This window comes from Corythoichthys intestinalis, chromosome 20, assembly GCF_030265065.1.
Source record: "Corythoichthys intestinalis isolate RoL2023-P3 chromosome 20, ASM3026506v1, whole genome shotgun sequence".
Taxonomy (NCBI): Eukaryota; Metazoa; Chordata; class Actinopteri; order Syngnathiformes; family Syngnathidae; genus Corythoichthys; species Corythoichthys intestinalis.
This window is the reverse complement of record NC_080414.1, coordinates 18473156-18495527: the sequence shown is the minus strand read 5'-3', so window position 1 is coordinate 18495527 and position 22372 is coordinate 18473156. Positions and strand designations below refer to the sequence as shown.

At 39.3% G+C, this 22372-nt stretch overlaps 3 protein-coding genes across 13 annotated transcripts in view; 1 reads left to right on the top strand and 2 right to left on the bottom strand.

Moving 5' to 3' along the window:
• Positions 1-1879: 1879 nt before the first annotated feature.
• Positions 1880-13441, bottom strand: armc1 (armadillo repeat containing 1). 2 transcript variants are annotated; one of them, XM_057823772.1, is made up of 7 exons: positions 13214-13441; positions 12233-12438; positions 9544-9635; positions 7416-7608; positions 7215-7331; positions 7053-7127; positions 1880-3454 (listed from the first exon to the last, which is right to left on the bottom strand). In XM_057823772.1, exons 2-7 carry the CDS (start codon positions 12392-12394, stop codon positions 3257-3259), a joined length of 837 nt encoding a protein of 278 aa, XP_057679755.1. In that variant the 5' UTR covers positions 12395-12438; positions 13214-13441; the 3' UTR covers positions 1880-3256. The 2 variants fall into 2 exon arrangements, with proteins under 2 accessions (XP_057679755.1, XP_057679754.1); XM_057823771.1 differs by having other exon boundaries at positions 12233-12442; positions 13214-13440.
• Positions 13442-13727: 286 nt separating this feature from the next.
• On the top strand, positions 13728-17357 carry mtfr1 (mitochondrial fission regulator 1). Of its 3 annotated transcripts, none has more exons than XM_057824538.1 (8): positions 13728-13835; positions 14495-14603; positions 14671-14769; positions 15135-15256; positions 15330-15565; positions 16162-16402; positions 16500-16659; positions 16738-17354. In XM_057824538.1, the coding sequence occupies exons 2-8, from the start codon at positions 14568-14570 to the stop codon at positions 16783-16785; spliced, it is 942 nt and encodes a 313-aa protein (XP_057680521.1). In that variant the 5' UTR covers positions 13728-13835; positions 14495-14567; the 3' UTR covers positions 16786-17354. The 3 variants fall into 3 exon arrangements, with proteins under 3 accessions (XP_057680521.1, XP_057680520.1, XP_057680523.1); XM_057824537.1 differs by having other exon boundaries at positions 15327-15565; positions 16738-17335; XM_057824540.1 differs by lacking the exon at positions 13728-13835 and adding an exon at positions 14985-15025 and having other exon boundaries at positions 14579-14603; positions 15327-15565; positions 16738-17357.
• A 3069-nt stretch (positions 17358-20426) lies between these two features.
• The window catches only part of pde7a (phosphodiesterase 7A), a 47256-nt gene continuing 45310 nt past the window's right edge, over positions 20427-22372 (bottom strand). For all 8 annotated transcript variants that reach the window (XM_057824275.1, XM_057824271.1, XM_057824274.1 and 5 more), the window contains one exon: positions 20427-21025. In XM_057824275.1, the coding sequence (XP_057680258.1) occupies positions 20811-21025 (215 nt within the window). In that variant the 3' untranslated portion in view covers positions 20427-20810. The remainder of the gene's footprint in view (positions 21026-22372) is intronic.

Here is a 22372-nt window from a genome sequence, read left to right as displayed (position 1 = left end):
TGTTTTTTTTTTAATTGAAAAAAAAATCGGCAATGACCTGATGGTGCCAAGTTTGAAGTGCATAGTAGCGAGCGATCACTGTATTTTATGATATTAATTTTTTAATTTTAATTTAAATTTTAAAAAAAATATTTTTTGGGAAATAACTTTTTATTAGTAATGTACTCCTAAAACTATATACAGTGGTACCTCGATATACGATCGCTTCGACTGCCGAAGGTCTTTTCAACATTTCGACGTAAAATTTGACTCGCCATTTGTTTCTACATCCGACGACATGCTCGAAATACGACGATTTATGACAGCGCCGCAGTTTCTTTGTTTTCCCGCAAGACGGACGCATGGCAAAATTTTTTGTGAGAGAAATCAACATGGGTTCCAATAATGTTAATGCAGGTGGTGAAAAAAGGAAAAAGGAGACGCTTACCACTGAAATGAAGATGGAAATGATAGAAAAATATTAGCGTGGTGTGCGCATCTATGAACTGGCTTGACAATACGGTCGTAGAATGTCTACGATCCCGACGGTCCACCTCTGACTTCCGTTCACCATTCTTTATGTTTAGGTGACGATTATTATTGTGGTAACATCGCCAAAAAAATCGCCAGCTTCGTCAGGTTTTTAATCATTTATTTCAGAATTTGTGCAACACAACATGCCTACAGTCCGCCGCAGCTGAACATGAAAAGTGAAAAAGTCCTCTCTCACTCTGTCAAGTCAGCCACGCAGTGTGTTCAGGTACACCACACAAAACACATCCGCCATATTAGAACCCGATTTGTTACATTTTTAAAGTTTTGTTATTATTACTATTATTATAATAATAATTAATTTATATACATACACGTTTTATATACCTGATTTATTTGTTTTGCTCTGTGTAATTGCTATTACAATAGTACCAGCAGCATTTATTAAGGATTTAGTGTAGGTTTTCGGGCTGTGGAACAAATTAATGGAATTATAATGTATTCTTATGGGAAAATCCTTCCCGACATACGACCATTTTGACTTACAAACAAGGTCCTGGAACGAGTTAACTTTGTATGTAGCAGTACCGCTGTATTAATATTATATTAATATAAAATATACATTTTAAATATTTTGTGAAATACATCCAATAATATTATATTAATATAAAATCTACATTTTAAATATTTTGTCAAATACATCCAATTATTTTGTTTTTAATTTATCTGCAAGTGTTTTGACCAGGGGTGGAACCGGGACTCTGTTGGGCCCGGTTTGTGGTCACAAAGTGGGCAAGGTTGGGCAAGGGGAGGGTCAAACAGAAAGGTAAGATGATGCACGGAGCTGCAAAGGTGTTTAAGTGTTATAATATTTCTGCCAGCCTGCTTCACCCAATCCCCCTCCCCGTGATGGACAGTCAACTTTATGGTCAACGCACCCGTTTGTTCCGCTACTGGTTCCTAAATTATTAAGACATTCGTGTTCCAACTATTTTACAATGAAATTTTAATTTGTAAACCTGCTTTTGTGTGTAATTTAAAAAAATGTTCCTATTATATTTTAGAAATTGGGACATCAATGCAAAATATTGTTACAACCACAAATTAGTACAGACAAAATGGAATCAAAATCCAACATTGTACATAAACCTCTTGTATAGAATCACCATGGGTTGCGTGTGCGTGTACCTAATAAAGTGCCTCAACAGGAAGTGACATCGTTCTCCCCTCTCGCTCCACCAGCGTTGCTCCAGGGCTTGCAGCTGGGCCGTGGCTGCTGCCTGCTGCATGGCCACCAGCACCATGCAAAGGCTGTGGCAGCTGGATTGTCTCCCCCACTACCCTCAGGCCACTCTTATTTAAAGAAATATGAATTAGCATTTTTTTCAAAAATAAATAAAAACACAAAAACCACCATTGTTGACTTTCAATTTTATCATCATTTGATGGGAATGAGCATTACAGTGTAGTACACAGGTGGATATCTGTACATGTGAGTCGTACTAATGCTAAAACAAACAAAACATGAATACTGGTAATAGCAATGCAATGATTAAAAAAAAAAGTGTTATTGCTTCACCAGAAAGTAGCCACCGCCGCCAGATTTAGGTCACGCCGCCGCTTTTCGACTTGGACTAACAAGAGACGAGACAAGTGGCCTCGTCAGCACTGCACGGCGTAGCGTTGCTGTGTACAGGACGTTAATTATGAGAGACATAATGCCGGGGAAGATAACAAGTCAACCTGGGATGTGAGGTAAGCACTTTCGGCAGCAGAGATTCCGTTTTTGTGGAGTTAGTCGCGCAAAAACAAACCACACAAAAGTGACTAATGTTTTATGATTGTTGGGGTGGGGGTCAAGCACCATTTACAAAATGTACATGTGGGAACATACTTGTGTGTTGTTAAGGGGTGCTATTGCAGGGATGGGGGGACTTTTTTCCTGTCAGGGGCCATTTAATTCCCCAAATTATTGTCTGTGATATCTATTTATTATGGTTTTCGCTAAAAAAAAAAAAAAAAAACTCACTTGTACTGTTTAACTTGATTTTATATTTTTTAAATGTTAAAAAAAAATGAATGAAGCCCAACGCCTATTCATTTTTAATGTGTTTATTATGCCTAAATAAGGAGCGCTAAAACATTCTGAAAGTTAAATAAATGTAACAAAAATGTTCCATCATTAAGTACTGTAATTATTTACTTTAAACATTTAAACACTAAAAAAAAAAAAAAAAAAAAAAAAAAAAAAAAAAAAAATTTGTTTGAATTTTTGTTTTGAGTTTTGTGGAAGTGACCTCTAAATTATTTAACGCCTAAATTTTCATAACAATTCAAACATTTTCTTCTTTTTTTTAACATCATTAAATCGCAATAAGAAAAATGGCCCCCGAAGGGAAAAAAATCCATGTGTTCAGCATTCTCCAGGGACGCTCTGAAGATGAATAAATAATAATTACAATAATCAAAAAAAGGCACACGAAAGATTGGGGGTAAGATTGGCACTAATGCATGCTAAAAATTAAAGACAAAAACATGAATCGCAAAATATTAGTATGAGAAATATTCTTGAAATGGGGAAAAAATAAATCATGCAGAAAAATCATCTCCCAACGTATCGGAACGAGCGTCCTTGGTGTCAGCTGATTTCAAGTCCTCTAGTGTAGGGATATACAGTTACTAGTGTACACTGGTTATATACACACGCTGTATAACTTTGTATTTGTGTGTGTGTTTTGTTTCAAGTCCAGGCTAAGCCCACCCCCCACGGCCTGACCGGCTCGGGTCACCAATAGAAGGAGCGAGTCAGGAAGTTGGCGGCCGTGTTGAGCCAGCCTATTCCGTCCGTGACAGAACCCACGCGCGTCACCGCCTTGTCCGGGTCCTGCGATGGACTCTCCTCTTCTGGCAGGTAGTCCGGGATGTCCGTGTTTTCTTCCACCGCTGACGCGCCTTCGCCCTCTTCCTGGAATGGCATGATCAGCTGCCGCACAGACACACATGGCAGTGAGTGGTCATATTTCAGCACTGATCTCAGTTGGATCAGCTCTGGTTTGAACTTGCATTTTTCATTAAAAAAAAAAAATCCATACACACGTGTCACTTAGTAGTAGCATATCAACAAAACAAAAGTGGAAAAACATGAGTGCAATACTTAGAAGTTATAATTGAGCTAAGCCTGACCTCTGCTGGCCATATTGGGTACTGATTTCTCGTGAGGACCAGTGTTTTTTTCTATTTTTTATGGCTTTAGTCAAGGGTGTTAAACTCATTTTTAATGCGGCCACATACAGGTAGTCCCTCGGTTAAGACGTACCCAACTTACGTGATTTAAACTTTATGATGCTGGAGTTTCCAGTCTTTTTAAAAAAAAATTAATAATAATGTTGACTTGTTTTGTGATGCATGCTTTTATTTTGGCGCAGGAAGCGTAGAGCAGGTCGTCCTTCTGCTCGTGAGTGAGAGCGCATGTAAACATGAAGAACGTATTTGCGCACACGAAGTACAGCGCACGTGCGCACACAAAGAAGAGCCATTTGCTCCCACGAAGAAGTCACACACCCGAGTGAGAGGGGAAAAAGCTGCAAGCACATTTGTTGCTTGTGAAGCATCCACAGAGGCAACACCTGTATATAATACCTTTTGTACAGTTTATTATGTGTATGGTGAGTTGATGTGATTGTTTCTGATGATGTGCAGTCAGGGGTCGCATTAACCGAATATTTTCCGTCGTTGACCGATTTTTTAAAACGGTGCCGGAAAAAACTGAAGTCCACCTGTCATTTTGACAGGTTGCAATTCACACCCCAGACCACAGGGTGGCGAGTGAGCATATTAATTAGCTATTGTCTCTCTTGATGCATGACGTCGTTGGCCTTACTCTGAAAAATGTCAAGGCAACTGAGTATCCGAAGTTTCTTCAAAAAGCCCCAAAACGACGATGGTGTTGATAAAAGAGGTGAAAAAACAGGGACTGCACAAGCGGGCACGCAATTCAGGTCCATGCGCACCAGGAGGAAGGTGTAAGACTCCGTTCAGGCCACAGCAGGTGAACTGTTAATTTCATTGTTCCATAATGTAACCTACCTACTGGGGCCACAGTCAGCTGTTTTTGTCACTGCGGAGAAAAAGTTACATATTCATCTGCTTGATGTGTGATGGCACGGTGTGGATTCTCTGTTAAGCTTGTTCGGACAGAATATTAATTTAAAATGAATGAAAACTCGATATTATTGAATATGTTGAAGCGGTATGCAATGTTAAGAGTCTTGTTAGCTCGAATTGCTGTGTCCAGTCGCTGTAGCTCTGCTGCTCTCTGTGAACTCTCTATTCAAGCCGGAACGCGCGCAGCTCTTAAGTGTCTCTGTCACGTGACTGTGTCGTGGCCGCTAACGCGCTCGGCCAAATGGACACACAAGTACGGAAGGTGAATTATGCCAAACAAAGGGTCACCACAATGTCATTATCATCATTTTAAATATTTAAGTGACGGGTAAAAATAGATTATGACCGGATTTTTATGACCCTGTCAGTCAAAATGACAGACAACGAAAAAGTCTAGCGCAACTTCTAAGATGCTGATACATGCGAATTGTTTGTGTTCATTGTTATTGCTGCATCAACAGCTAGTTTTAAACGTAAATTTGAATTGCTATTATTGAAGATGAAACAGATTTAATTTCATTGTTATTTCAGTTTCATTCAACGAGTGTTGATGTCATGAGCAGCTGAATAAAGTCAGCAAACCACATGGACATCTGACATTGTCATTTCGGATTTGAGCTCGCTAGCTAGCTAGGACTTAGCTCCAAGATTTTGGCGAGGACAGTACAATGACATATAATACATGTTTTTGGATAGTTGTTTCGGGATTTATGGTATATTTAGGGGTAGTTAAAGGGTTAATTCCGACTTAAATGGAAATTCATGTTATGTCGCCAGCAGAGGTTACGCTAGACTTTTTCGTTGTCTGTCATTTTGACTGACAGGGTCATAAAAATCCAGTCATAATCTATTTTTACCCGTCACTTAAATTTTTAAAATGATGATAATGACATTGTGGTGACCCTTTGTTTGGCATAATTCACCTCCCGTACTTGTGTGTCCATTTGGCCGAGCACGTTAGCGGCTACGACACAGTCACGTGACAGAGACACTTAAGAGCCAGTGAACCTACACGGGCTTGAATAGAGAGTTCACAGAGAGCAGCAGAGCTACAGCGGCTGGACACAGCAATTCGAGCTAACAAGACTTAAAATTGCATACCGCTTCAACATATTCAATAGTATTTGGTTTTCATTCATTTTAAATTAATATTCTGTCCAAACAAGCTTAACAGAGAATCCACACCGTGCCATCACACATCAAGCAGATGAATATGTAACTTTTTCTCCGCAGTGACAAAAACAGCTGACTGTGGCCACAGTAGGTAGGCTACATTATGGAACAATGAAATTAACAGTTCACTTGCTGTGGTCTGAACGGAGTCTTACACCTTCCTCCTGGTGCGCATGGACTTGAATTGCGTGCCCGCTTGTGCAGTCCCTGTTTTTTCACCTCTTTTATCAACACCATCGTCGTTTTGGGGCTTTTTGAAGAAACTTCGGACACTCAGTTGCCTTGACATTTTTCAGAGTAAGGCCAACGACGTCATGCATCAAGAGATACAATAGCTAATTAATATGCTCACTCGCCACCCTGTGGTCTGGGGTGTGAATTGCAACCTGTCAAAATGACAGGTGGACTTCAGTTTTTTCCGTCACCGTTTTTAAAAAATCGGTCAACGACGGAAAATATTCGGTTAACGCGACCCCTGGTCGCCAGCGTCAGAACGAAACTCGATCCTAACCCGGGGACTCCCTCTGGTAGTTTCAGTTTGCTTTGGAGGGGCATTTTGTCTGCCAACTATGCCTGCAGCGTTTAATTGACTAACTGACAACAAATGGAAGCTCGAATAAACCAAGAACAAACTTGATTGTGACTTTTTTCCCAGCCTCTTAATTGCAAATCCTCTTTTTTTTATATATGTATTTTTTAAGTATTTAGACTTTAGAATATTTGATTGTATTTTGTGTTTTTTCCCCATTTTATTTTTTATCAATATTTTATAAATTTAAATAACAAAAAAGTTAAAGAAATTAAATATTCTCTTTTTATTTGTATGATTTATGAATTCATTCATTTTTAATTTTATAAGAAAAAAAAAAAACAGTCAACTTTATGTAGTTTATGTCGTCCTTGAACTTTCATTGAGGAATACAAAAATTTGATTTAAATTTTATTTTAGCGACAAACGTGGTTGACTAACATGTTTCAGGGGCCACACAAAATGATGTGGTGGGCCAGATCTGGCCCCCAGGTCTGAAGTTTGTCACCAGTGCTTTTGGAAAAATGTTACCGATTGTGTTAAAAGTGTACATAACGCACAAAGATAATCGAATCATCACAGGCCTTATAATAAAGCTATCGTTGTCCAGAAAACTGATATCCTTGTGCAATTGATGATTTATCCCCGTACAAAATACAGTATATAAGCTGCATTTACATGACATATTTTCGTCATTTTTTGGCATGTTCCTCACCTCCCCTCCGTCGTCCGTCCTCAAAACCTGTTGAGCTTTCATCACTTTAGTAGAGTTGATGGCTGTGCCCAATGCCTGTCACCATACAAAGTATTTTTTTTTTTAATATAACAAGTACAGATTGGTGTGCTGTAATTCTTAGTTGTTGTAGTCTGTGCTTACGTCAGCTTTGAGGTCAGACCGGATCCTAACAACGCATCTCTTGACAGCCATCTGGAACGTAAAGCTGATGACTCCTCGGATCTTCAGCAAGGCCTCCTCGCACAGGCTCCTACGAGTCTACGACAGGGGAAATGTTGTAAGATTCAAAAAGTTAACATCCAACTTAAATGTGTAAAAGCTGTATCGTAAGAGGCTACATACGGAATCGTCCAGTCCGTCAATGTGCAACACTACAGTCTTGGCCCTCTTGTTGTTGGAGCCCAGGAAGAACTGAGCTTTACGTCGACAGGAGGCGGCGGCCGCTTCGGCCTGCTCGGCTTCTTCCTTGCCTGCAGACTGAAAGATCTCGTAGATCTCAGAGGCCAACAGTTTGGTTTCCCCGGGCGACGCGCTCCTTGAAAAGAAGACCACGTTACAAACTGGATGTCAAGATGTCTAGATTTTGTGTATTTTTTTTTTAGACAGTTTGTCTGGATTGCTAGTTATCGATTTTTTTGTCATTTGCAGTATTTTCAATGTCTCACTGTACATTGACAATGCATTCATACTCTTATTTAATGTTCATTACAGCCACCAAGAGGACTGGAGTTGAACTTCAATGAACTAATTTGAAGTCAATTGTTTAAATTCTTTTCCATTGCCTCGTTTGATAGAATGGCTTGAATTTAAGATCAAACTGAACTTGTAAAACTACATAACAAAAATGTTTTTCCTCATTTTTTATTTTTATTTCTGATCAAAGTAGTGATTTAAAAATCCTATGTAATGCCATTAAGTATCAAAAATTTCTCTTTCATGATATATGGCGGAAAACACAGACAAGACTGAAAAAGTTTCTGCTCTTGCACTCCTCTTTAAAAGAAAATGCTGTATTTTAAGCCAAAACAACTGTTGTGTTTGATAGAACAATAAGTCCATATGCTGCCATAGTAGATTCATGGCACATTAAGCCCCCAAACTAGTTTGAATTTGTCAGTTTTACCCTGGAAACCCCAGTTTACAGACGTCGCGCAACCGCTTTTGTTTTGTTTTAAGCTTAGAATCATTAATTGATGTCTACTGGTAATATTTCGTTTAAAAAAAAAAAAAATGAAACGACTTTAAAAAATTCTTCATTCGCCTATTTTTAACTTTTAAACAAATTACGTCACAATGAAAAAAATTGTGACGGTAAAAAAGTCAAGGATACCTACCTTATAACTATCGTTTAATTGTATTTTCTTTTGTTACTGTCGCATTTTCTCCGATATATTAGATGATAAATAATGGATCCAAACAAAGAAAACTTGAAAAACGTTTAAAAGGGTAAATATATGAAAAAGAAAATATCAACCACTCCTTGATGTCTGCGATTTCTGCATCGCTACCCTTGTTATATTACCATGTTTCACCCATAAAATCCCCCAAAAAATCCAGCTGTGCCCATTCACAGCTATGTCTTGACACTCAGTGATCCATGCGACATGGAGTTTTGGGATCGAAACAAGGTGAGTACGCGATAATATCTCGTTAAAGTCATGGCGTCTGTAATTCTGCTCTCGCGTGCTCTCACCTTCAGATAGGGTTTTGCTGTTTAATTTTTATTTTATTTTATTTTTTTAAATATACTCCTGTTCAAAAGTTTTCTTCCCCAAGAAATTTCAGATTATAAGCTTTCCAATGATGTATCACATATGCATATAAGACAATTTTGAAATTTGGGGTCTCAGAGAGGAACTTCAAGTCACCCGAGTGTCTTCCGCCATATGCATTTTTTCTAATTTAGCTTTTCCATTAGTATTGTTATCATATGACTTTTTACTTTATTTTAACTTTTACAGTATTAAGTTTACTATTATTAACACCTTGGACGTTATTTAACAGGTTTGACTGAATTTCGGATCTAACTTGTCATTTAAAATCCTGATTAATCAGATAATTTAACTGATTGACTGCCATTAGTGGATTAACCATCTATCACCGTCAATAACAACCCAAAAATTAATGTTATCAGAATTTGTATGTTTGACCCGTCATGTCTTGGAATTTAAAAAATAAAAATAAAAAAATAAAATACAGCTAAACTAAAACACAAAGAAACTTTGTGTTTTAGTTTAGGTTTGTGTAAACTTTAACACTAAGTGGTATCATTGCTTGGCCATGGCAGAGATCTGCAATAAAAACTAGGGTTCTGTAGCTTTTTATAAATCAATCATTAGACAATGTTTAAAAAAAACAACAACAAAAAACATGACAAACTTTTGAGTGACTTGTCTACACAACAGGAGGACACCGCTAAAATAAAGCCTATATTAAACAATTTGATGCAGCGTGTGTGCGTGCCACTTGCTTCTGCATGACATTCTGCAAGCTCAGCATCATGCCCAGCTCGCCCTTCATCTTCTCCCTGTTGGCTCGACATTCTGCCAGGTAGCGCACAGCCTGCGTACACACACGTGAAGGCAAGACATTTAAGCATACAGCCATTTTGTGGCATTATAAAACACACACTGGTGTTATATAAGCAGCAACCCACTATGCATCTCATGGTTCTCTCTCCGTGTGGTTACACTTCAGTGGTTGCTTTAGAACATTTATTATTACATAAAACACTTGGAGTTGGATTAATATTAAAATGTGATCAAGTTAAACAGCTAATAATAGTTATTTTATTGGATAGGTCAACTAAATAGGATTTTGACATTTTTTAGGTCAACAATAATTCTAAACAATCAACTTGTAAAATTATTGTTGGATAATTTGATACCAGAGTACCGTAATTTCCCGAATATAAGGCGCACCCGTGTATAACGCACACCCCAACTTTACCAGTAAAATCTAGGGAAAATTCTAGTACCCGTGTATAAAGCGCACCCTAATTTTAGCACCAATGAATATGAGTCTCGTGTCTCGAACTTTTATAAAGTACGCGGTTGCAGCATTTTTTAATCCTTTTGTCAAATTTTTTTTTTTTAAATAGAATATTAATTTTCTGTGGTAAAATTGCTCACAGTATACGATAATAGTTTTCACAAAGTAAGGAGTTGCAGCGAGTTTTAACAGAATTCACCGGCGGAACTAATGTTGGCAAGTTGTGTAGTTCCCGGGGGCAAGAGTTTAGCTAAGGGAACAGCCGGAAGTAAACAAAAGTCCTGTGATTTGCGTGCAAGACGTACGTTGTTACTTTGTGAGTTTCAATGTAAATAAAACAAAGCGGCTTGGCTCAGTGGTTTGACACTCTTCCTCAGACTCCTGTCCTAGCTCGCCACACGGTCAACATTTATACAAAACGGATCGCCGTACACGTTCTCTTCAAGACAACATCGCCGTGTGCCGGCATGTTGCAACGCAAAAGTTAGAAAAATGTACCGGTAAATAATAAACAAATAGTACAAAATTTTTTAAAAAATTTTATTAGATGTGAAAAAATATCACGAAAACAATTATTTACCACGTGAAACTTGATTATTATATCACTGTCGTTCGGATTAGGTAATATTGTGCTGGTCCATGCTTACAATGGAACATGAATCATGATGGAATTTTTTTTGTGTCCGTCCCTGTACCCGTGAATAACGCGCACCCACGAGTAAATTTTGGGGGGAAAAGTGTGCGTTATATTCGGGAAATTACGGTAATCGTGTCAGCTCTGATTATCGTAGATCAGGGGTCAGGAACCTATTGCTCGGCAGTCAGATCTGGCTCTTTTGTCGGCTCCATCTGGCTGGCAGACAAATATTTAATTATTAGAAGAAAAAAAAAAGAAAAGAAAAAAAGTTTCATTATACTCCTTTGCACATTGCACGAAACGGCAACCAGTCATATGCTGGTGTTGTGCAGTAATGAGCAGACGTGACTTTTGCGGCTTATGTTAACTTTTTTTAATGCTCCGACAACACTCGCGCAATTTGCACTAGATATCATCAAATAGCAACCTAGATATGCTACGTTAGATCCTCCCCAAAGTCACATGCAATTGGCTGCGTGAACCCAGGGTGATCATGGGACACGTAGTCCGTACACTACAACCATTAACTGGAAAGCCGGTTCGCAGTAATTTTAGTGGGAAAGTGGCAAACATACACGTCATTGTCTATCTATATTTTTATTTATCTATGAGTCGTATTGGCAACGCAGATGAGGCAGAGACACTACGCTGTTCAAGTGGGGTCGCTGTATTTTGCTGTCGAAAATAGCGGCCGATGTGCGCATGTGCGTAAAGTATAAACTTCCCTCGCTTTCATTTTCCACGTTTGTCAGCTAATTTTAGAAACCCATTTGAGAAGATGGGAAAAACAAAAAAAGACAAGTATCGTACTTTTCAGCAGGAACTGACAGAGGAATTTGCCTTTGTGGAGAGTTTTTGACGACTTTTCGGATAAAGACCGTCATGACGTCAAATCAAACTGAGGCAACGCAAGTGAAGGACATAAATGCGGCACTCTTTTTTCTCTCGCTTTGGATGAGTCAACAGACGTAAGCAATTTATCCCAATTCAGCGTGATTACAAGGTTCTGACTATGAAAGGGACAACAAGAGGGGAGGATTTATTCAAGTCCTTCACTGAGTTCGGTAAAGAAACAAATCTACCGATGGATAAACTTTTTTGGGTTATACACTGATTGTGCTCCCTGCGTGGTGGGGAAAATAGGATTACTGGCGCTTCGTGAACATGAAAAGAGACACATCCTAAGATTCTCGACGCCTGCATGAAGCAAAATCATCAGCAAAACCATGCAGCACCAGAAGTCCCATTAATGGTAAGAAATACTCATCATTGATTAACAACAGCATAACAATGTTATTAAAAAGAATTTAGAGACTAACCCAAACCCTTGTACTTCAAAAGTGTTTAAATTACATGAAATGCACACAATACTTGTATTTTTAGTTTTAAACATATTGTATGGCTCTCACGGAATTACATTTTAAAAAATGTGTTCTGGCTCTCTCAGCCAAAAAGGTTCCCGACCCCTATCCTAGATGCTCTTCTTAAACTAGTAAAAAAAAAAAAAAAAAAACTTTTATGTTGTACTTACTAGCAGTGCAGAGTAGACCACCTGCGGGTTAGGGTGGTCCAGGAAAAGGATGAGCCCCGGTAAGCATCCCTGATCCTCTACTATGGCCCTGCGGTTGAGGGGGTCCGCGGCCAGGTCCCGCAGCTGGTTGACCACCGTCAGCGCGTCCAACTCCGCACTCATGGCGCCTCTCGTCCGGCGGCCACGTGCATCCAACCGACCTCCACCTGGCTAAGACACCCAAAAATAGTGAAAATGTAACACATGCAGGCTTAGCAATGTAGTATGATAAGAATGTATGTTTTGAACAATTAACTAATTGGCTGCCATTGACAACTGAGGTCCAATCCATTTGAACTGGGAGAGGCCAGCAGCCCTCCCAGGTCAAACAAATTGGACGTCTATGCCTGTTGATGGCATTGATATGTGATCATCACTGAAATGGCTTATCACACACAAGCTCACTACTGTAAAAATAAACATTTTATTTACATGCGTGATAACGCTGAGCAGTTAATTTAAAGGGGAAAAAAAGTTTTTTGTTTCCTATTTTTCAAGAAACAAAGTGGTGTAACACAGATTAGGAATTAACCAGAAAAGGGAATTTAAGAAGCTTAAAGTAGCAATTGGCCTATTTATCATTAGAGCACTTGTATAACACAATAGTCGACCAACTAATAAGGTAATAAGTTTAGAGGGATTTATTACACAAATATTTTCATTAAATGTTCCTATTGTGCGTAACGTCACAAATGACAAGCTATAGCTGCTTTAAATTTATTTTCCAGCGCCGTCGGAGTCGTTCCATTAAACTCAACATGTCAGGACGTAACAGATGTTCATATAATTAAAATAAAAGCATTTGAATGCATATAAAATATGTACATTAATCTTATTTGGTTCGACCCTGAGCCTCACCTCGCATCTCGCCCTGCTTGTTAAAAGACCGAGGCGGGTCGCTAGTTGCTAAGCTAAGCTAAAGCCAACTCATTTCGCCCTTACCTTTCAGTGAGTGTTCGGCGAAACCATGAGACAACCGCAGCCGAACCTCAATGACACAAGAGGCAAAGGGGTCACACCGAGATAAAGCGCCACGGTTTTTTTAAACAACCTTTAATAATATTAGTTCATTAACTGAGGGCCCTCCGCCTTTTCTTTTCCAATGCTCGTTTAAGCTAGCAGCTGTGCACACTGTTTTGGGTTTTGTGGCACGTCGGGCGCGGTACGTTCCTTTACATTCATACTCGAAACCGGTACAGTGGCACCCAGCTGTTAATATAAGACACATTTCAAACGGGACACACAACATTTACAATTCAACGCACTCTAGAGTTCTTCTACATGGTTGGACAGTCTATTTTGAGTGACGGAACTAACAGCCAATCAATGAACACTATTACTGAAATGAATCAACTCCATTGGCTATAACATGTGACAATCAACGTGGTTGCCCAATAGCGGCGGTTTATTGCAACAAAATGATGACCTAATCCCCATAATCCAATTGGTCCAAAGATTTTAATGACTACCTTCTCCGCTCTTGTGGTACAAACATGTCCTGCTGCTAAACAAGGTGGAAATTCTCAAAAGGGTGTCAGAAAAGCTTTGAGCCAGACTTTGAAAGGTATTCACACACACTGTTGACGTTTCTATGTTTTAGGAAACATTGTAAGCCGCGTTAGAGTGTTCATTTTACTCGTTTTTGTAACATCGTTCGTTTCGGAGACCCAAAAAGTTGGTTAGCACCGCTGGCTAAGCTTGTTAGCATCAGGTAGCCACGCTTTTTATTAAAATTGAGAAAAATGTTTAATTATATCGTTAAATATTGGGATATAAAATCCCCATATGCTTTACATGGTTTTAAAGTTGAACAGTCACAGATTTTCGGATCCAAGTTTTTTAAAACATTGTCATATTCGACATTGCAATTGAGAAGACATTGTTAAATTTCGAGTTTCTACCACGATTATGATCATTTTAATAGTTTTCTTAATACATTTTGCAAAATATGTGATGTCATGACTGTTTGACATGATGCAAATTTATTGAAGTTCTACAAATAACATTAAAAAAACATCAATAATTGTCATATGATGTCATTTATTTTAGCTAATGCATTGTTTTGTGTTGTTTAAGTCATTGCCCGGCACTTACGGTGATTTCAGTCCAATTATTTTTAACTGGAAGGTGATCGGCAGCTAGTCAATGTCAGGCCTCCCACTTCAAATCAACTAGACATCTATCACCGTCAATGGCAGTGAATTAACAAAAAATGTCCTTTAGATTCCCGTCCGGTGATGATATCATCCGTATTGGGGCATGTGTCAGTCATCCCATTCTCAGTGTCTCAGGAGCAATGAGTAAACACTATGAACGCATCGAGATGGACCTGGTAGGTGAACCGATTAATTTTAGTCTCGTTTATGTGGAATCATAAGTAGAAAATATTTTTCCACTAGACATTTGGATCCGCCAAGCCTTATGGGTCCACAAGGAGTATCGTTAGGAGGATTGCGAGCAACCTTCCTCTTAAACCCTGCCCCAGGGTTCACTTTCAGGTAAGCCTTTTAGTATTTTATTCAAATAGGGTGTTTATTTTTGTGAAAGATTCCATGACCTTGCTGCGAAGACAACTTGTTGATATCACAGCTCGTCTCATGTTGACACTCGTGTGAGCGCTCCAACCATAAACAGTCGGTTCTTGTTACTATCTCACTTTCTTTTCCGTGCCTTTCAACTAGACTTTTTTTCCCTCCCTTTTTCTTCTTTACAGCCTCTACCTCTCCTATGCGGAATGCAGTCTGTCTGCTTTTGGTCAGTTTGCTCGCGACGACGAGACCTTTCTCTGAATCTTTCTTGTCTTTCTGAAGTCTTACATGTAAAATGAGAACAGATCAAATGCTAACATGCCTCTTTGTGATAGTTGGTCCCATTCAACGGTGATTCGGGCGGGCTGAGGAGGGAGCACGCCGTCGCCTCGCTCGCCGACATCTCCTGGATTGATCAGGATGATGACGAGGAGGAGGAAGATGAAGACAGCCCTCGGTGAGAAGTTGTGAAAAGAACAAGATGGCAAATAAGTCCCTGCAGTTAAGATAATTTCACTCCTTTGTAGTAGTTCAGGACCACCCCGCGGTGTTGTGTTTCGGGGCCGCCCACCCCGTCCCCGGAAAAGACCCCTTGTAAGACGGCGCTCTCTTCCCACCATCCGACGAGAGACCCCGGATTCTCGGAGTCCGGTGGCTGCCAACGATGAGGCAATTCAGAAAATCGGCGTGCTTGAGACTGAGTTGGCCAAGCTGCGAGCGCAGATCGCACAGATTGTGTTGGCGCAGGAGAAGAACGCACAAACGGGTAAGAAAAATAATTTTCTTGCTGATGGAGACTTTTTGGTTATAAAGATTGTTTTTGGTCGGAAAGTATGAACATGTGAAGAGTTAATTGTTTTCGTATTGTTGAAATGTGTATAGGCAAAAAAAAAATTGTGGGTCCTTGATGGATTTTAATGGGTCTGAGTTGGGTTTTTTTGTTTTCTGGGTAAGAGAGGTCTTAGTTGAATGTCAGTGTGCAACAATGGGCATTTATTTGAGGGGACCAGTTGAATGTTGGAACCTAGCCTAATTTTTAATTAAAAAAAAAAGCGGTTGAAATTCGATGTTTTATTTTTTGTGTGGGTCCTCGTTGAAATGTCAATGAGAGCCAATGGGGATTTGCCTATCATTGGATTATTTTTACCTCTGGGGTTGAGGGTCTGCGGTGAGTGTTTTTTGGGTACGAGTTAAATTGAGTGCAGTTTAATCACTGACAATGTAAATTTGTCATATTCAATGTGCCATTAAAAGGAGCGGAATAAGTTCAAGCGCTAGAATTTTAACCGTGCAATTATATCGAGGCTCCTCTAGATGGCAGCAGTGTCATAATCTCAACATTTGTCTTTCCACTGACCTCAGTTGTCTCCACTGGGACAAGCCCTCTCCAGCCACCGCCTGCTCCCCCACCCCCACCACCTCCGCCTCCTCCTCCACTTCCTCCCCCAGGACTTCAGCGCTCTTTTTCCGCCATGGATCTAATCAAGGAGCGCCGCGGAAAAAGGCCGCAAGGCCCATCAGAGACAAAAACGCATGCCGATATCCCGAGCATGTTGGATATCCTCAAAGACATGAATAAAGTCAAGCTGAGATCTGTTAAAAGGTGAGTACAATAACACTGTCAAAGGATGTTAATTGGCTGCCATTGACGGCCATAGACGTTTGAGCTGTGGGGTGGATTTTTTTTTTTTTTCCCCCAGCCGCCCGGCGAGCGCGGCGAATCATGAAAAGCTGCAGCAGCCCACGGACGACGCAGCTTCGCTAATCGCGCAAGCGCTCAAGAGGAAGTTTGCGCACACGTACCCGCAACGCAATCACCAGACGGAACACGTCAATAAGACGCCGACCGAAAGCCCGCTGGTAATATAAAAATCACAAAATATTTTGACAAATTCCGATACACGGGCAAAAATTAATCACTTTTTTGTTTTTTGATAGTTTGGCCAGCACATGTTGAAATCAACTGGCAAGCGGAAGTTTGTCTAAGGGAATGAATGCAGCTTACTGACTCGGGAACATTCCAAATCATTTTTCTTCATATAGAAGCACAAAAGGGATATTCCTGTCAATTCTGTGTCATCGTGCTTTGGTGCACTTTTTAACTTATATAAAACATGTTGTGTTGCCACTCTCATGTATAGTAAGACTCTGTGGTCATACAGTTCATAATGATTATTTATATACAAGCAAAGATCTGTACATGTCCTGTGTGTGCCAATTTATGCATTAAGCCAAACACTAAATCAACAAATTTCTATGCCAAACTTCATTGTATGTGATTTTTTTATCAATAACTGTTTAGATAGAATTCACATGATTTATTATTACATGCCAGTGTTTAAATTACGATGACGTGCAGCCAACATGTATTTGCTGTTATTTATACACTAGTATTGGTAATTTTATTGGTTATATGAGGATGGACCAATATTTGATTTTAATTGGAATTGTGTTCCATTTAATTACCGTGCAATGATAGATGTATTAAATGAATAAAACTGTCAAGTCTGATCTGGTGTGTTTGAAAACAAAATGCGTAAACCGCTTGGGTTTTGTGCAAAAAAAAAAAAGTTAAATCTTACCAAGTTAAAAGAAGTCAGAAAAGTCTAAATGTTATAAAGTTGTGATTTTTTTTTTGAGTAGTTTTGGGCTTACTATACAAACTTTGTTTTCTCCCATTTCAAAAAAGCAGTCTCAAAAAAATTGACTTTTTCTCATTTTATAATTTTCTCTTTAAATTTGACATTTTAATATTACACACCCTTTCCCAGAATATTTTTAAATGTAATTTCAGATATTTTTGTCTTTTATCAATAGTGGTACCTCTACCTACGAACGTCTCTACACTGGGAAAAAAAAAAAAACTGGTGGATTTACTTGATAAAATCATTGTAACAATTTGCACTTCTATTAAGTAATTTTTACTGCTTGTGAACTGAATTTAATATTGCAAGCAGTAAAATTTAAAGTAAGTGCAAATAGTTAATAATTTTACCAAGTAAATCCACCAGTTTTTTTTTCAGCGTACAATTTTCAGGTTACGACACGCCTCAACAGGAAAATATTGTCTCTTGTTGCGAAAGAAATTCCATGATACTCCCAGCTTATGGAACATTACTTATAGCTGCTCTGCCATTGGCTATTGCCTAGCATCTTTCTGGCATCTAACTGGCTAAGAGGGACATCTACTGTACATGTGTATGCCAGCGTCCTCTTCATTCGCCCCTTGGCCATGAGTTGTTCGACAGCTTTACGCTAGTGTATTAACTTCTATTATTGTTTTTTACATTATGCACGACTCTTACTTTGTTTATTGTGCAATACAGTGATCCTTCGTTTTTTGGACCCCCCCCCCAAAAAATTTTTTTATAAATGGAATTTACACACTGCAAATGTAATAACTATGATATAAATGAGATAAATTATTTGTACATGTATACATGCATATATCTTAACATTTTAAAATAAAATACAGTATTTTTTTAAATTAACTCCACGATAGACTGAGGGCGGGAAGTTTGAACCGCAATATAGAGAGGGATCGCCGTAATCTAATTGTAACATGTATTTGTTACATGTTTTGATGCTTTATGAAACATTTGTGTCTGAATTTTGGGGGACTTGGAACAGATTAGGGCTTTTTCATGGAAAGCGCGTCTCTACTTATGGAAATTTCAGTTTATGAGACTACTTTTGGAACCAATTTTCGTTATTAGAGGTACCACTGCATATGAAACAAACTCAATGCACATTCAACTAGAGCAGCACTGAGAACGACAGATTCCCACCTAAGAGGGCAAATTCAATCAATCATATCTGACCTTTGACCGTTTCTTAACATGTCACCTTTTCATTTTCCATGCCGCTTTTCCTCACGAGGGTCGTGGAGGTGCTGGAGCCTATCCCAGCTAACTACGGGCAGTAGGCAGGGTACACCCTGAACTGCCCAGCAAATTTTGAGTTAAATAGGCTAATCTATTTTGAAGTGAACTCAAAATGCCTTTTCCGACCTGTGTGCCCTTTGACCTCATTACCCCAAAATTTAATCACCTCTTTGGCTTCATATTACAAAGTGTATTTGACATTTATATTCATTTTCAAATTATCTTGAACACAAATACTTGTGCACGATAATTATTGGTCCGATAATAGGAACTATGACGTCATCCCGATAATTCCAATAACATTTATAATAGGACCGATAATATGTACTGTTCTGGCGTTACAGTTTACACACTTGTATGGGAAATCAGTTGACCATTTGTGGGGAATTGCTTCCACCTGCTGGTCAGAATAATTCACTGCATCTATTTTTTGTTACAGTAATTTGGTTCAATCACTTACACATTGCGGTGTCTAGCGGTGTCATTGACAGCCGTGAATGCTTTCTTTTACGTTTCCGCCTCGGAAATATATGAAAGTATTTTATGTTTACTATAACATATGGATGTGCAATATATGGTTACTTCTGTGGTGAAGGGGTCAGATGTACAGAACTTCATAAGTTGTGTTATAGAAGCCAGCCAATGCTTTAGTAGCTCAAGCTAGTGTGCAATGCTATACATATAATAGTTGTGTATTTTGCAGTTTGTTGTATATTGGGTATTGAATATGTGTATTTTTCTGTTGTACTTTCACAATATTAAGATGAGTGTCTTCACATAAAAGCAAAAGACCAAGCTTTGTGGTTTATGGAAGTGCATTCATTCTTAGCTGGCTGTCGGGCAGTGCAGAAGTGAAACGCACCGTTTCGTTTATGTCATTATAAAAAATCTGGTGAGATCAAAGGCAAATCTATGTTGAATCCACTACTAGTTGTTTTTTTTTTTTTCAACCTCCAGGTGTTCAAAAACTCAGGTTATACATTTAAAAAATTATATATTTATTATCGGTTATTGATATCGGTATCGGCTTTGAGGAGCAGGAAGTTATCGATAACGGTTTCAAAAAATGGATATCATGCACCCCTAAACACAAACATACAGAACTGAAACATAATAAAAATAGTCCAGCACCTTTTCATCACCAATGGCTTTTCTTTTTATTCTTCCAAAAACAACAATGGTCGCGTATCAAAAAGTGGAAAAAGAGCGCGCGGAAAGCCTTTACAAAAAAAACCCTCCAGTCTTGCTCCTCCTTCCTTCTCCCGAGAAAACAAAATGGCTGTCGCGATAATTGTAAACAGTTTGCAAGAAAACGACAACAACAGTCTTACAGCACTTTTCAACAGCGACAGTGGGGCTGGGGGGGGGAGACAAACACCTGCTAATCTTCACGGGAGGGTTTCACACCGTGGAATGTGGTCATCTTCATCGTTGTCATCCTCATGGCGGGGTTTGGTCACTTAGCTTGTCGCTTGTGCATAGTCGTAAGGCATCTGTACAGCTTGCGTGCGTGTTGGTGAGTGTGTGTGGCCCTTTAAGAGAGGATCCTCCTCCGTTTTCTTTGACAAAAACCCTGAGAGGCTCAGAGCGGAAGAGTTCAAAATGCGTGTATGGCTTCAGCTGCATTCTGCTTTCCCCAAAACAAGTTTCGGCGTATTTTCGTATGGATGGCTTCGACTGGTTTGTGCTTGAGCGAGAATATTATGTGTACGCGGCTTTAGCTGGTTTGTGCTTCTGATGTGAGCGTATGATGAAAAGTAGTAAACAGTCAGGGTTGGTCAAGAGGCAGCAAACGACTGGGCTTGTCACTTTTTGTTTTTTTTTTGGAAGAATCAATACAAACGTGACCCACGAGCGCGCGTGGGAATACTCATCATCAAATGGCACTTCAAATGTCTTTTGGAGCGACAAATAAATACAAAGAAAATTTTAAAAAGAAGAAAATAATAAGGGAAATTACAGCAGGAGCCAACTGAGGTATCTACGTATTGCTCTACGTCCGAAAAAAAACCAAACAAAAAAAAACGATTGAAATTAAATAAATTAAATAAAATCAGTGGTTTAGCGAGAAGACAAATCAAATGGGATCAAGGCGCTCCCCCCAGTGTGTGTGGGTGTCTTTTTGTGTCAAGAGGCGTCAGGATACTCTCCTTCCCTGAGGTTTTTCTTTGGAGAGGCTTGCGCTAGTGGCGGCGGAGGCGGGTCTGGACTTGGGCTTTGTTCTTGGCTTCCCCAGCTGGCTTTGTTGAGGCCCATGTGACCTAGCATGGTCTGAGACAAACGAGTGTCCGAGAAACGGGACCACTCGGCAAACAGGGGCTCCGCCACATACGTCATGAAGCCTGATGAAGACAATAGAAAAAAAAAAATTAAATGAGAGCAAAATACTACATTTGATTAGAATAATCAATCCGAACTCAACTTGCTTACTGCCACGACAGTGGAGGTAGTTGCAAAAAGTCACCACAGGAGGGCAACCGTGAGAGGAAAAATCTCTATTTTGGCAATTTTAAAAGAAGTTCCTCACTAGTTCTAAATAAGAATTACACCTGAGATTCACCAAAAACTACACGTAGTCCCCGGGTTACGAATGAGTTCCATTCCTACACTGGCGACGTAACGCAAAATTCTGCGTAAGTCAGAAAAAAACCTTTAAGTACCCCTACATACCTGCCAAAATCACAAAGTAACTATCCAAAAACATGTAGTATACGTCATTGTACTGTCCATGCCAAGACGTTGGAGCTAAGTCCTAGTTAGACAGTGAGCTGCACAAATACTGCACAAATGCTTTTTTTAGACCGTGATGTCACCATCCTAAACCGGAAGTGGGTCAACATAGAAGCGCCCTCACACACAATCCACGTTAGTACTGCTTGTTAACTGTCGGTAATATTTCAAAAAACAACATGCCGAGTGAACACTGCTGCTATGGACCTTGTAGAAACGACTATAGACATTACGACATATGAAGGATGTTTTCTTCATACGTTTCCCTAAGCCAAAAACTCGGAGAAAAAAATGTGAACAATGGAACAACTTTTGGGAACATTCAAAAGACCAGTTTAATGCCAGCAAGGTGAAGCCATTCATCTTCATATGCAGTAAACATTTTGTTGGGGGCCATGGTCAAACAGATGACAATGGTGAGCCATTGCCTGCCCTGAAGAAGTAAGCCATTTTGATATTTTTACTTATTTTTTAGTGTGGCGTTTTGCCATGCTGCTTGTCTGACAATGAATGACCGGAAAAATATTAGAATGGTATCTGACTGCCACTGTTACTTAAAAAAAAAAAAAAACTTTAGTAAGGGGGAAGTGTAAATAAATTACAGAATTAAGACTTGTTATTGATGAAAAAAATTAAAAGTGTTAGTTGGCTGTCACTGAGTAGCATTTGCGATTGCTACACAAATAGCAATATAAATTACCTCCTAGAGACGCAAAACAACCAGAGGATATAACATATCAGAAAGACAGGGCATATGGTGGTAAAGGATAGATTGTTGAAACAGGAGAATGTCATTGTCAGTGGCGTAAGGCAATGCACACAAGAAAAAGGTGTCTATAAAAAAGCTAACTCTGCATCAGGTCGGCTCTTTTTCCCGTCTTTTTCAGCCCCGACACTCAAGCCATCTCTTTAACTGGTATGTTCTTCCACATCTTTACCAGTGAATTTGGCACTAGGGA

What these genes read in the sequence shown, in the direction of transcription:
- armc1 (XM_057823772.1), bottom strand. Translation starts at nt 12,394, where the DNA reads ATGAGTGCGGAGTTGGACGCGCTGACGGTGGTCAACCAGCTGCGGGAC. An exon ending in TTGCAGAATGTCATGCAGAA is followed by an intron (nt 7,609 to 9,543) that starts GCAAGTGGCACG and finishes CTTCTTTTCAAG; the next exon opens with GAGCGCGTCGCCCGGGGAAA. An exon ending in TTGACGGACTGGACGATTCC is followed by an intron (nt 7,332 to 7,415) that starts GTATGTAGCCTC and finishes CCCCTGTCGTAG; the next exon opens with ACTCGTAGGAGCCTGTGCGA.
- mtfr1 (XM_057824537.1), top strand. Translation starts at nt 14,568, where the DNA reads ATGAGTAAACACTATGAACGCATCGAGATGGACCTG. An exon ending in AACGCATCGAGATGGACCTG is followed by an intron (nt 14,604 to 14,670) that starts GTAGGTGAACCG and finishes TTTTTCCACTAG; the next exon opens with ACATTTGGATCCGCCAAGCC. An exon ending in GAAGATGAAGACAGCCCTCG is followed by an intron (nt 15,257 to 15,326) that starts GTGAGAAGTTGT and finishes ACTCCTTTGTAG; the next exon opens with TAGTTCAGGACCACCCCGCG.